The sequence below is a fragment of the Astatotilapia calliptera genome, chromosome 10 (genome assembly GCF_964374335.1).
Source record: "Astatotilapia calliptera chromosome 10, fAstCal68.1, whole genome shotgun sequence".
In the NCBI taxonomy this organism is placed as follows: Eukaryota; Metazoa; Chordata; class Actinopteri; order Cichliformes; family Cichlidae; genus Astatotilapia; species Astatotilapia calliptera.
Genome location: NC_137431.1, coordinates 31,313,729 through 31,327,271, shown reverse-complemented (window position 1 = coordinate 31,327,271; position 13,543 = coordinate 31,313,729). Strand labels below are relative to the sequence as shown.

Sequence of the window (13,543 nt, the reverse complement as noted above, 5' to 3'; positions counted from 1 at the left end):
GGATCCCCAGGTACTTGTAACTGTCCTCTATGTCTGCAATGTTGCCTTCTGGTAGTTCAATCCCCTCAGTTCTGACTACCTTCCCTCTCTTTGATACCATCCGACTACACTTCTCCAGTCCGAACGACATTCCAATGTCATTGCTGTATAGCCTGGTAGTGTGGATCAGTGAATCGATGTCTCGTTCACTCTTGGCATACAGCTTGATGTCATCCATGTACAGGAGGTGGCTGACAACTGCTCCGTTCCGTAGTCGGTATCCGTAGCCAGTCTTGTTAATGATCTCACTGAGGGGGTTCAGGCCTATGCAGAACAGCAGTGGGGACAGAGCATCTCCTTGGTAGATCCCGCACTTGATGGTGACTTGTGCTATGGGCTTGGAGTTGGCCTCTAGTGTTGTACACCACATCCCCATTGAGTTCCTGATGAAGGCTCTTAGGGTCCCATTGATCTTGTACAATTCTAGGCATTCCAGTATCCAGCTGTGGGGCATTGAGTCATAGGCCTTCTTGTAATCAATCCAGGCAGTGCACAGGTTGGTCAGTCTGGTCTTGCAGTCTCGGCTGATTGTTCTGTCTACCAGTAGCTGGTGTTTTGCGCCTCTGGTATTCTTGCCAATTCCTTTCTGTGTCCCGCTCATGTATTGACCCATGTGCCTGTTCATCTTAGCCGATATGATGCCTGACAGGAGCTTCCATGTAGTACTGAGGCAGGTTATTGGTCGGTAGTTGGAGGGGACCGGTCCCTTCTTGGGGTCCTTGGGGATCAGGACCGTCCGGCCTTCGGTTAGCCATTCCGGGTGTCTCTCGTTAACTAGCAGCTGGTTCATTTGTGCTGCCAGACGCTCGTGGAGTGCAGTCAGCTTCTTCAGCCAGTAGGCGTGAACCATGTCGGGCCTGGTGCTGTCCAACTCTTCATACTGGAGACCCTTTCTTGGATATCTGCCACTGTGATGGTTACTGGACCCTGTTCAGGGAGGTCGCTGTGGTCAGCCCTCAGATCCTCTAGCCACTGAGCATTGCCGTTATGGGTTGCATCCTTCTCCCATATGCTCTTCCAGTATTGCTCCGTCTCCAGCCTTGGTGGTGCTGTTCTCTTATTGTTCCCTTGCCACTGAGAGTACACCTTTGCTGGTTCTGTGGAGAACAGCTGGTTTATTCTCCTGCCTTCTATCTCTCTGGTGTACCTCCTCAAGCGGCTGGCCAAGGCTGTGAGTCTTTGCTTGGCAGTTTCCAAGGCCTCAGGTATGGACAGCTTGCTGTATTTCTTAGGCACCTTATTTGTCGCACCTTTCTGCAACTCCGTTAGTTGGCTAACCTCCCTCCGTGCTACTTTGATCTTGCCCTCTAGCCTCCTTCTCCATGGAGGGTACTGCCCCTTGTCGCTGTTCAACTTGTAGCCAAGCATCTCACTGATCACTGTCAAAAGACGCCAACACCACAAGCGATGATGATGCACCTGATAATGCGTCACACATCGTGTGTAAAATTTCAAAGAAATAGTTTTATAGAATATATTTGTCATAGAGACTTTTTTTTAGAAAAAATCCCAGGCAATAAATATTTGTTTTTCCTCTAATGGTTTATCATGGGAGTCTACAGCAACCAATGCACCTTTAAAGTCAGCCTCAAGTGGCCATTTAAAGAACTGCACTTTTGTTTTTTAGCAATTTCGGTTTGGCTTTTTTTTCGGTTTTTGCTCCTTTGATCAGCTCCATCACCTAGTGGGGGTGGGGAGTCATAGTTTGGTCCCACCTTCACTGTTGTGATTGGTGTGGGGGTAGGGACAGGCTTAGGGCGTCGGGGGGTTCCCTGGGGGCATCTTCCTTGGGGGGGCTCAACCCGGGGTAGCGGTCATGGCCAATTAGGGGCTCTGTTGGCTCTTAGGTGACGGTTTCCTCGTGGCTGCGTGCAGCGGGGCTAGGGGAGGGTCTGTGCTGACGGACGTGGGTTACTGACCTAGTAGCCTGGCTGCCCCTGGGTGGGTCCGGGATGGGCGTGAGGTTCTGGGGGCGCTCCGTCTCTGGGGTGGGGCCCTGGCCGGGCCTCGGGGGCTTGGGTCCTGGTTGGTGTGTTGCCGGGGTTGTGGGCGGGTGGGTGTGTCGGGGCCCAGCCCTGGTGCAGGGTGCCGCCGATGCGTCAAGCCACCTGGGGGGCTCTTCAACTGGTGGGGCAGGTTGTCACATCTTGCAGGAGCTTTCCTCTCCTCAGGAACTCTCTGCAGGGGGAGCTGGCCCCAGGGAGGGGTTACCTGCTCCTCCCTTCCTTCCCTCCCCATCTCCAGCTGCCTCCCTCTTCCCGCTCCACCACATCCACCCACACATGCAGGGCCTTGGAGTAGGGGTATGTCACCAGGGTGCAGAGGAGGCTACCCCCCCCCCCCCCCTGTCCCCTTCTGGCTGCCTCTGCCTCAATTTTATCCCACAACTTAGACATTCACATTACTCACACTCTCATTACACATACATATAGGATCTTGGGGGTGGGCACGATACACGGAATCCAAATTACTATCAGGGTGTACACCTCACCCCTGGCGTCGTTGCCCACCTCTCAATTTTAAATACACGTAGACATTGAGGGCTAGCAGGAGGGACCATGCGCTTACCTGCTGCTCTCTGGCAGGTAGCTCCATGCCCTCCTGGGTTTTAAATGCACCTTAGAACACACATGCATCGACACTACAATGAGCAGGCGGAGGGAGGTTTGGAGTCTTCTCTCACCCCCGTTCTCTGCAGCCTGCTGGAGCGGGGGGCTAGGAGGAGGAGTTGGCCGTCCGACTGGGGTCTGGAGTGTGGGGCCTCCCTGCTGCTGCGGAGTCGGGGCGGTCTGCTTCTCCCCACCGCAGGGAAAAGGGTAACACCACCTGGGTCTGGGTGCAGTTCCCCCCTCCAGGGGCAAGGGTACCTAGACCCGGTTTGTAGAGTACGCTTGGGGAGTGTGATCGTGTGTACAGCGTCTCTTTATGTCTGTCTCCACGTCGGTTGAGTGTGGAGTGAGTGCATATGAGAGCATGAGGGTGGGAATGGATGTTTGTATATGTGTGTGCCTGTATGTCTGTGTCTATATGTCAGGTTGGGTATCAGACGCCACCTCTCTGGGGACATCTCAGGCCCTCCAAGGTTTGGAGGCCTATCTCCCCCACCACCACTTCCCCTGCCAGTGGCGGACTCCCTCAGACATCGGTGCGTTGGTGGTTCTTTGTGTCCGGGGATGGGCGTCCAGGTACACACCGGCTCACTCCTTGGCGGCCGCTTATCGGGGCCTGGAGCCTATCGAAATTTTAAACAAATATCCTCATTTGTGGCTCTCATTTTTCTTAGAAACAAAAATTAGGTAAAAAAAAATCTGGTAATTGTTTGTTTTTACATTCATCAGGTCCCAATCAGCCCAAATATCAAATATAATTAAAAATGCATGCCGTGGAAGAGTTCGGGTCTTAGGAGGTTAACTCACTTTAACACTACTATATTAGTGAGGAATTGTGGGCAGAATTTCCTATACTTTGATAACAAGGTGGAAGACTGTAGTGGCATTTTGTAATTGAGGCTTTTGTTTGTTGTTGCTCCAATGGGGAAAAAAAATCTAGCTGAAAATGTTCTGTTTATTTGACCTGTGGGTTCGGATTTCATGGCTCAGTTCCTTGGAAAAGAATGATGCATCGGTAATTGCTTATCAAGGAAGTCATAGCCCAGCCCTTTCTGAATGGGCCTTGTTAATGGCTTTCAGCAAGGAAGAGTCAATCAGTGGTTTGCCATTAGAGGATAATAATACCCCCATTTCCTCTGCTTTGATGCTCTCCAAATTACCTTGATTTTTTTCCCCCAACCTCTTTCAAATCCACACTGAGAGAGTGACATGAGCAGGAGGGGTTATTAAGCCTAAATCCCCACCACATTGAGAGGTTGCAAGGTTCATCCATAATTCATGCAGGAAGACGGAGAACAGATTGAATTGTCACAACTCCGGCCAGTACAGATGGAGAGAACGAGAGAGGAATGAGCTGTTCTCCTTTTTCTCAGCGTCCAGATCAGGAATACAAAGGACGCGATTAGCGGGCAGAGAGGGTCAAACTCCTGGCTTCAAGTCCACTCTGTTAAAGAATGTAGCTAATCTTCATTTAACTTAAACTAGCTCTTTCCAGTCTGTGTATGCTCTGTCTGTGCCTGTCAAATTTGGGGGTTATAGGAGATTAGAGTAGCTTAGAAATGAGGATTTGTTCATCGTGTGTGTCAGAGGTTAAAAAAGGGAGCATCAACTGACGTTTGAAATAAGAAGGGATCATGGGGCAGTTTAAGGTCAGGAAGAGGTGATCAAAATTTCAGTCACAAATTTCAGTGTTTATCAACTGAAAAGAAAACCTTTACTCTCACTTCTGTACTGACCAGCTTTTTTTCACTGTTTAGCTGGTTGAGTTGGGTCGAGAGGCTTTAGATGACTAACTATTGTACAATCGTACGTGGTTAGAAAACAAAGCAGGGCAAACCTGGGGGGGGGGGCACATGCAGAAGTCTTTTTTTTCATTCCTTGCCTTCATTGGTCACCATCATTTGCATTTGAAATAAATAATGCATAAATAAATAAACATGACAGGAACAGACTGTCAACAAAGTGCATTCTTTCTAATATATAGCAACTGGCGATTCATCTGACTGCTTAAGGATATCAAATTCTATTCAGTCCAAGTCTCACATGGAGCATTTGCCATCTCAAGTCAAGGTGTGAGAAATCAATCTGTGATGGCTATTGTATGCATCTTTAACATACAGTCTATGGTGACATGAACTCAAATGTATAAAACTGACTGGTTCTTATATAATGCCCTTCTAATCTAGCTGAGCACTCAAAGGACTCTATAGCCTACACCGTGCCTCATTCACACACAAGCACATTTTTCAATGCTCAATTCACACTCTGATGGATGCATAGTAGAGCAACTTGGCATTAGTATCTTGCCCAAGGATATTTAGCATGCACGTTGGAGCAGCCAGGAATCAAAACTCCAGCCTTCCAATTAGTAGAGGACCTCCTGAGCTACAGCCACCCAAAAATGATGCTTGAGTGTTTAAAAAAATTACTTAAAAATCAGTACATTTAATTATTTATGCATTTATTGTATGCTATTGTTAAGAGATTTTCTACATTATACAATATAACCAAATCTCTATAATACAATATAATCAAGTGTGCCTTATATTCTGTGTGTTCATATGTTTTCACATAACCAAGCTTATTGTTAAAAGAGAACATAATGCATTCCTTACCTCAGTGTGTGATGTCAGATAAGCATGATATACTTCTGCATCGTTATTTTCAGTGTATGTGTGCAAGGTCAGATAAGCTGAGATAATGCCTGACCTCTCCCCTTTCTGTTAAAAGAGGAAGTACTATGTAACTTACTTTCACTATAAATAAAGAACCAAGCCTGCGCTCAGTGTGTGTGTCTTCTCAGAGGCATTCACACCCGTGCGCACGCTTTCTAATACTCTCTGAGTCGGTCTACAGTGTCTCATTTCTCTTACTTGTGTTTGAACAAATGTCTACCCCTGACATTTATATGCAGTGGAAGTTGTTGATTGAATATGATCTGCCTTAAGTGAAAACAGAAAAAAATGGTGTACCCAGCTTAACAATAAAATTCTGACAAAAAGAAATGTTGTAAAGAGGGAGAAAAAAAGTCAAAGCAGATACCATAAAACATATAAAAAGAGCAGACGTGTAGCTCAATGTGGAGCTACACAGGTCACACTGTTTTTTGTTTTTTACCCCCGAAAAATTATGTAAATTGCATGGCACAATTTTAATGACTAAATTGCAAAAATATGGCTTATGTAGCAAATGTGATACTAATTAAAACATATATATGCAGATTAAAATTTAATATATTATTATATATTCTGTCTAAAGGTTCAACAAAAACTCCATTATCAAGAAATTAAAGATTTCTGGCAGTTATTTTATTGTTCTGGTTTTAAAGGGCTAAAGAAGACTGTAAAATACAGGCAATGTGCTCTCATTTTAGTTTGATTAGACCAAAACAGTTAAATATGAGATCATACAGGATATTTGATGAACACAGAGTGGCAAGATCTCATCACATCTCATCTAATTTCATCTCATGCGGCTTCATAAAGTGATCTGGGATCATGTTTCTTGATTGTGGTTGCTGTAATTGGTAAAACAAAAAAGAAAAAAAAAACCTGTCACCTTCTGCATGAGCTCAACTAGAATAGTGGAATGTCTCATTACCAGGCCAGGCTCAATCATCATTTGTGTTAATTAATGAAAATTGATGAGGGACTGACATTGTTCATAGTGCATTAATTATGTACATTGACTTCCTCTGTCTGCAAATGCAGCACTAAGAAAAAAGGATAAATGGAAGAAAGAATACGGGAAGAGTTTGCAAAGGAAATCACTAAAATAGCAGCAGCCCTGTGTTTCTATTGTTTGATTGATAGAATTAACAGGACTTTAAAAGGACAAAAACACAGTACATGTTGGAAAGCAGAAGCAGGTAAAAATGATACCATGAAATAGTGTAACAGTACACATGAAGTCACCCTACATGTTAACGCTATGCATTTTTTTTCCTTTTCATCTGCCATTTCACACTTTTACGAAACCATGAAAATGACCTGAACCCTGCCCCAGGCTTTAGTCATTTTCTATGTATTACATGACATGTGAACATGAAATATGCCTGAAGTGACTTTCTATTTATAGCCATTCCAGTGATACAGAATAAAAAAATCCTTCACTACTGTCACTACTGGTCTTTAGTTTCCATTGTCTTTGAAGAACATCATAACATGAGTCCTAAAGGCTGCGCTCCCGTTTTAGTGGGACTTTTCAGTTTGTTTGCTGGGTGAGATCAGCAGGCAGGACATAAGAGGGTCACTGTGAGAAAAAGAAATTGCTGTGTTTATCAAAAAGAAGAATTGAAATGGCTCTTGATGTTTTATCTTTTGTTTTATGTTTTATTGCATACCTGATTATTAAAACACAGTCAAACATGAGCAACTGGGGTTTCCCACCAAGCCGTGGTTTATAAAGTGTAGCAGGTTTTACAGAGCAGGAAACCACTGGAAAATTGCTAATTAGCCTTTCAAAACAAAAGCATCAATCCAGTCAATAAGAATTAAGCTAATTGTTTACTGCTCTGCTACATTCATATCTACTGTATTGAAAAGACCTACTGACTCCGATTGCTATACTTTTGTTAACCTCGATGACCAATTAAATATAATACTCGTAAACTTAAAAAAGAAATACAAAGAAAATATTTCTACATATCGCAGCGATTCATAAAGACAGCAGGGTCTGGACGAAATGTCAGAAGAAAGCGTAGCCAATTTGGGTCTTTCAGAAATGCAAGGTGGAACATTTTCTGTGTGCCTTCCTGCTGTGTAATTCTACACCGCACACGGAGAGTCTTCACACTGTGCAATTTGGTGGATTTTTTTTAACACCAGTCAACCCCCATTTTCCAGCTTGCAGGAACAATTGTTCAACAGCTTCAGGTTAAAAAGGTTAAAAAAAAAGGTTAAAAAAAAACGAGACTTTTGAGGCAGTAGACGTTTCCTCAAGCTGCTCTACCATCTATGTCTTTCCACTAAAAACTATGACTTTTGTAGAGAAAAGCACCATTTGTGCTCAAGCTTGAAAGACTCCTGACATAAATGCTCATTAAATGTCTGGTCACATTCATATCTGCTGCTTACAAACTAAAGATGTGATTCAATGTCAGATATAAAATGCCTGTGTCCACGTTTCACACAGGAAACTACAAAGGCACAAGAAGCCATCTACATAACCGTTTTCAGATCCCACAATGTGACCTTTAATGTAGTGTTGTGAGTGCATCATTGAGAGATGGAATGAACTAGAAAGAGAAATATGGCTTTCTGTCGCTGAAATCTTGAAACTGGTTTGACATTCAAGACAGAGTATAATAGAAGAGAAAGGATTCATTTGATATAATCTTCAAATGCCACCATTCGTCGCTCTTTGAAAGTAAGTTTTTGTCGTTAGACCAAAGTGAAAGCGTTTCGTAAGTCGTGTGCTTTTATTTTGAAACTCTCACCCGGATGTCCCGGCTGGTGGGGTATTAGAGTTAGCTTAAAAGCAGCTCGCTCCTCGAGTCAGAGCGAAACTTGTCTCCGCTTGGAAAAGTGGTGAGACGGGACCCTGCTGTTCGCACCGCCGTTGCTTCGCGCGCTTTCTCCCGCAGAGATGAGGCGGAAGGAGAAGAGGCTGCTGCAGTTCGCCGGGCTGCTCATAGCGGCTCTGTTATTCCTCCCTAACGTCGGGTTGTGGTCTTTGTACAGGGACCGAGTGTTTGACAACTCTCTCTACACAGTGGATGCACCGATACAGGTAAGAGAAGCTCGGCTTTAACGCTCCCCGTGTCACGCAGGGGTGCTAAGACTTTAAAGGCAGTCTTAAAAAACATACATGCATCGTGTTTCCTCACTGTGTCCACTTGTTCTCGGTTTAAAAGACAAGCAGGGAGACGGTATAGCCTCGGTTTATTCTCGTTGAGACTGGGACATCTGAAACAAAGAACACACTCTCATACAGGAGACTTTTAAACTACAGAAAACGCGTAAGAATTCACTTCAAGTAAGGAAAATATGTAATCCAATCTTCCGTATATGTTGTAAGATCAGGTTCAGGATAATGTAGTGAGACGTGAAACACAGTGTAGCACAGTGTTGCTTAAGGTAGCCGTCATTCACTCAAAATAGTAAGACGTGCAGTAGAATTTGCAGAAGAGTGAGATTACAAAGCAACCCTCGCCTTACTTTAAAGCCTTGTAAAGTGTGGACAGAGCGTAGCTTCAGTAGACTGGTTGAGAAAGGGAAATCTGAAACAGAGAAAATATTCATATAGGCGACTTTAAAAGTGGGAAATATGAAAAAAAGAAAACTAGAAAACTATTGAGAATATCCACAAGACACATTCTTTTACCACTATCTAAAAAAGAAACATAGAATAAAGAAACCCATGTGTTCCCAGGTTCAGCACCATGGAGAGCGTACAAGCGTTGCTCAGGTTCAGCACCATGGACAGAGCCAAGGCACCTAAAGGATCGCAAGACAAAGTTTGTTGGGTGTTAGGACGATTTCAGCACTATTGCTTTATTTCAACACATTAAACAATGAGATGTGTAACAGTCTGGCATTCAAAGTTAATCATCTTCACTGTCTGGATATTGATTGTTTTTCTGTGCTTAGCTTGGTTTTAGTGTAGTGGAACTGAGAGTTTTCTTTATGATGAACAAATGTAGATGCTTTCATTGTGGGATTATACGTGCTTCAGCATGAGCTTCCTGGCAGTCAGCTTTGAATCCCTCATTATTGATTAATATTAAGGAACTAATTTGTTGGCATGTCATGTGAAGAATAATAAGGAGCATCTACCAGATCGTAAAATTATATTCATGACTATTCTTTCTGATTGGTGAAAGTGCTTTGTCTTTTAAAACCATGATGATCCTGGTTGCTGTAGTGTCTGTACTGTACTCTATTTAAAAGAAAATGCAATATTTATTTTACTAAGGCTTCCACACCTGAGAGGCAGGGTACAAAAATAAAATAAAATAATAAAGGTATGCGGCTGGCGTGAGGCATCTGCTTGACATTTCAGGCACTTCCATTACAATTCAGCATTGTTGTAAAGTTATAAACATGGAGGATGTTGTAAATTTAAAAACTGTTTTTCACTCTTATTTGACATTGAGGTGCCTTTATTTGAGAATCATATGTAGAAGGCATGTATCGAGTGAAGAGCACAGCAACACTGGCTTCCTGCCCGTCAGTCATTGGCAAACGCTTCGATGCGCCTCACCTCTAATAAGAGAGACAAGACGAATGTTTATGCAGCAAGCTTCCAGTAGTGTCAAGGAGGTTCTCTTTTTCTTTCTTGTAAATTATAAAATGAAAACAGAGGAAGGCTGCTAATGCTCATACTGCTGACAGGCTTTTGGAATTTAAAATCAGTCCAATGAAATTTTTGGCTCGAATTAATTTTCTCTTGATTGGTAGTCCTTTAAGTGAGAAGAAGTGGCTGTCATAAAAAAAGCTTCAACATTGCAAATTCATTTAAAACTTTTTCATAGTATTTAGACTCAACATATCCAGCGTCTCTGTACATAATACTTTGACAAAACCATTCATTCCTTGATGTGTGAGAAGAAAAGCCACATGTTCAGCGTCAAATTTACACTGAACGCATGAAATGGTTTTTTTTTTTCTTTAACATTCCCTCAGTGATGAAGATATATCAGCTCAGTTTCTCTGAGGGATTAAACAACATTCAAAACCATGAAGTAAAAATGACCACTTAAGCATGATTTATGTGTAGATTTGTGGAAATCCAGCCTGCGTTAATGTTTTTGCATTCAGTCATCAGTGTAAGGTGCCCAATCACAGCTTTCCTGTTATTGATGCTTGCATTGATTTCTGTTCCATTCCCACTGTTGCAATGGAGTAGATGAGAGCCAGTGATTAGAATTGATCATCTACTGCCTGACGTATTCAGTTCCCTTTGACTGAACAGAGAAATCTACCTCTTGGGCTGTAGCCAGTGCCAATTATGAAAATTTGAAGTTCACATAGTAGATGTAAAACTGAGCAAGTTCCCCTTTTTTTTTTTTTTTTTAGCATTAAAAACACTTGTTTACTGTCTGGCTCTAAAAAGAGTTTGGCCTGTCTGCATATTTTCCCCTTCATAAGAACTCTGACTGGTGTGAATTTTATAACTCATCCACCTGGATGCTGCAGTGCGGGCTGTGGCTCATTTTACCGATAGCCGTCCCGATACATGAATGAATAAACTGGATGTTTCTGCCACGTCTGTGCTGTTGGTACCTGTTGAAGCCTTTTAATGTACTTATCTGTCTCATATTATAGTCAAAGAAATCTGAGCTTCAGTTTTACTCAATGAAAATTTATTATTTTATTAGTTTGCAAAAATGATCAGTAGGTCATCTGCATTGTGCCTATGCGTTTTGTAGATGCAGCATGACTTTTGTCTTCACAAAACAACATGTCAGGGGCAAAACTGCTAATTCAAAACTAGTGGGTGATCTCACAGTAGCACAGTCCATTTTATATAGTGCCTATGACAGAAAAGGCTTCCTTTCCATTTTTCAATTTAACAGCTAAACAGTAGGGGAAATATTAGGGCTACTGAAGATTAAAATAATAATAATAACATGAGTTATAACCCTGAATTTTAGAGATTCAAGTTGTAAACTTATGAAAATAATTACTTAAGAAAAAAAATTGAGTTTTTATTTTTCACTCAAGGATTCATATGCTGAACTTAGTAAATACGGCTTTTACTTAGTAACCTCCCAGTGACTGAACACAGAGAGCCAGACCCCTATTTCAATAAGGAGAGATCACGTGGAAGAATTGAACATTATTGAGTGAGATAGAGGAATTAATGTATTTGGCGATTAGACTCCAATAACCCATCTTGGAAGAACAAAATTGCAATGTGCGTTTGCATACATAAGATTTTCTGGACGAGGACAGACATTTGTTTAGAATTCTTAAAGATGTCGAAGCAAGCTCCTTTAAGTAATTACTTTGGTGTTCCTCCACCTCCAACGGATGCGCACATGCGGACCACTTATGTGCACCCCTGTATATAAACATCCATGACACCTTTCATGTTTCTACACCTTATAACGGCAATACAAAATGAAATATATTAATCACACGTTCTGTACATAAATATTCCGTACATAAATATCAATAGTGTGCTTTCCTAATCGTGTCTCCGTGGGAAAAAAAAAAGAAAAAAAAAGAATTTAATTTAAGGGATCTCCAAAAGTTGATTCTGTTCATCTGGACGTAGCGTTTTGTGGGAGAAACGTTTCGTCACTCATTCACGTGACTTCTTCAGTCTCAGCTGACTGCAGGTTTCCCCAACCTTAGAAACAGTACATTTGCATAATGACTGAAACCAGCCCACTGAGGAACAATGGGCTGGGAGGTCAGTTCCTTAATCTTAATTATGCAAATTCTCATGACCATTGATCAACAACCACTGATCAATGGCCATGAGTACCATTCACAGAGAGTTGGGGAATGGCTGCAATCACAGCATTGTAATTTAAGGGAATTCCTGACTTATAAAATATATTCATCTAAGGAAAATGTAATATGCAACTATGTAAGCAACAAGTTAATGGGGAATATTTGTGCATTAATATAGTGTGGTAAAAACCAGCTACGTCAAATCTCCAAGTCAAAGCCCTATATTCCACATAAAGACCTTGAAAAGCTTATCCATGCCTTCATTACTTCGAGACTGGTCTATTGCAATTCTCTGTACATGGGCCTCCAATTCTCTCTCTCCTCCAGCATTTGCAATTAGTTCAAAATACCGCAGCACGCCTCTTAACTGGTGCCCAGTTACCCAGCAGACCTTCTCGACGTGTATAGCCCCAAGAGAATGCTCAGATCCTCTAACCAACTGCTCTTAGTGCAACAAAGGCCCCGACGAAAGACTAGAGGGGACCGAGCTTTCGCACCCAAACTCTGGAATAATCTTCCTATCAATGTCCGCATATCAGATTCCATTCAGTCGTTTAAATCATGCTTAAAAACTCACCTGTTCCAGCTAGCTTTTGATGCAAATTAGTTTGGACTTCCACCTGGTCTCCAGTTGTGCTATGTAACTGTAACTATAATTGTTTTTAACTTGTTTTGTTGCCTTTGTTTTAATCTGCTTTGCTACCTTGTGTGAAGCACTTTGATGGACACTGTCCTTTTAAAATGTGCTATAGAAATAAAATATTGATTGATATTGATTTGCAATTTTTATGTAATTTAGGTATATGAATCTCTTTGTGGTGGTTTTTGTCAAAATGTATTTCCTCTGTGTAAAAAAAAAAAAAAAAAAATCATATCATGCTGCGAGAACATCAACATCAGAACAATAATGCTGTCTGATTTACTCACTTGTGCTGCGTTCATGTCATGTGGGATTGAAGTTAGAGATGGAAAAGCTTGTCATTTGCCACTTAGATGAATTTACAACATCAGGAAACTTAAGAGGTTTGTGCAGTTATAGATTTGGTAGTGTGAATGTTAAACAACACCCTGAATACGCAGGGAGGCGCATAAAGTGTTAATTTTGCATTTAATTCCCTTCATCAGGGATTTTAGTTAATATGAGCTGTCTTATTGTTTTTCTTTTTATGCATTTGATGTATTGGAGCTCAGAAAAATCTGAGTCATCGATCACGCTCGCTGTTGTGAATTAGGAAGCCAGTTTACTCCCACTTGACATAAAGTGCCATTATTTCTGTATCATGTGTACTGAAAGGCATGGACTGAGCGAAAAGGAGGGAGACAAACGGGTTAGGCTGCCAGCACATCATCATCCAACCCTAACATTTATCTTATTTTAACCTCTAATGGCACAGAAACTCCTTTACACTGTTGGAAACCGGCTGCAAACATTCATCTTGTCTTCTGTTTGTTTCTTGTAAACTTTTAATAGCTAAAGACAAATGGAACAAA

At 42.0% G+C, this 13,543-nt stretch overlaps 1 protein-coding gene across 1 annotated transcript in view; it reads left to right on the top strand.

Moving 5' to 3' along the window:
- Positions 1-8,087: 8,087 nt before the first annotated feature.
- Positions 8,088-13,543, top strand: part of LOC113030056 (polypeptide N-acetylgalactosaminyltransferase 10-like) — an 88,795-nt gene continuing 83,339 nt past the window's right edge. The window contains exon 1 of the mRNA XM_080307339.1: positions 8,088-8,378. Within this exon, the coding sequence (XP_080163465.1) occupies positions 8,235-8,378 (144 nt within the window). The 5' untranslated portion in view covers positions 8,088-8,234. The remainder of the gene's footprint in view (positions 8,379-13,543) is intronic.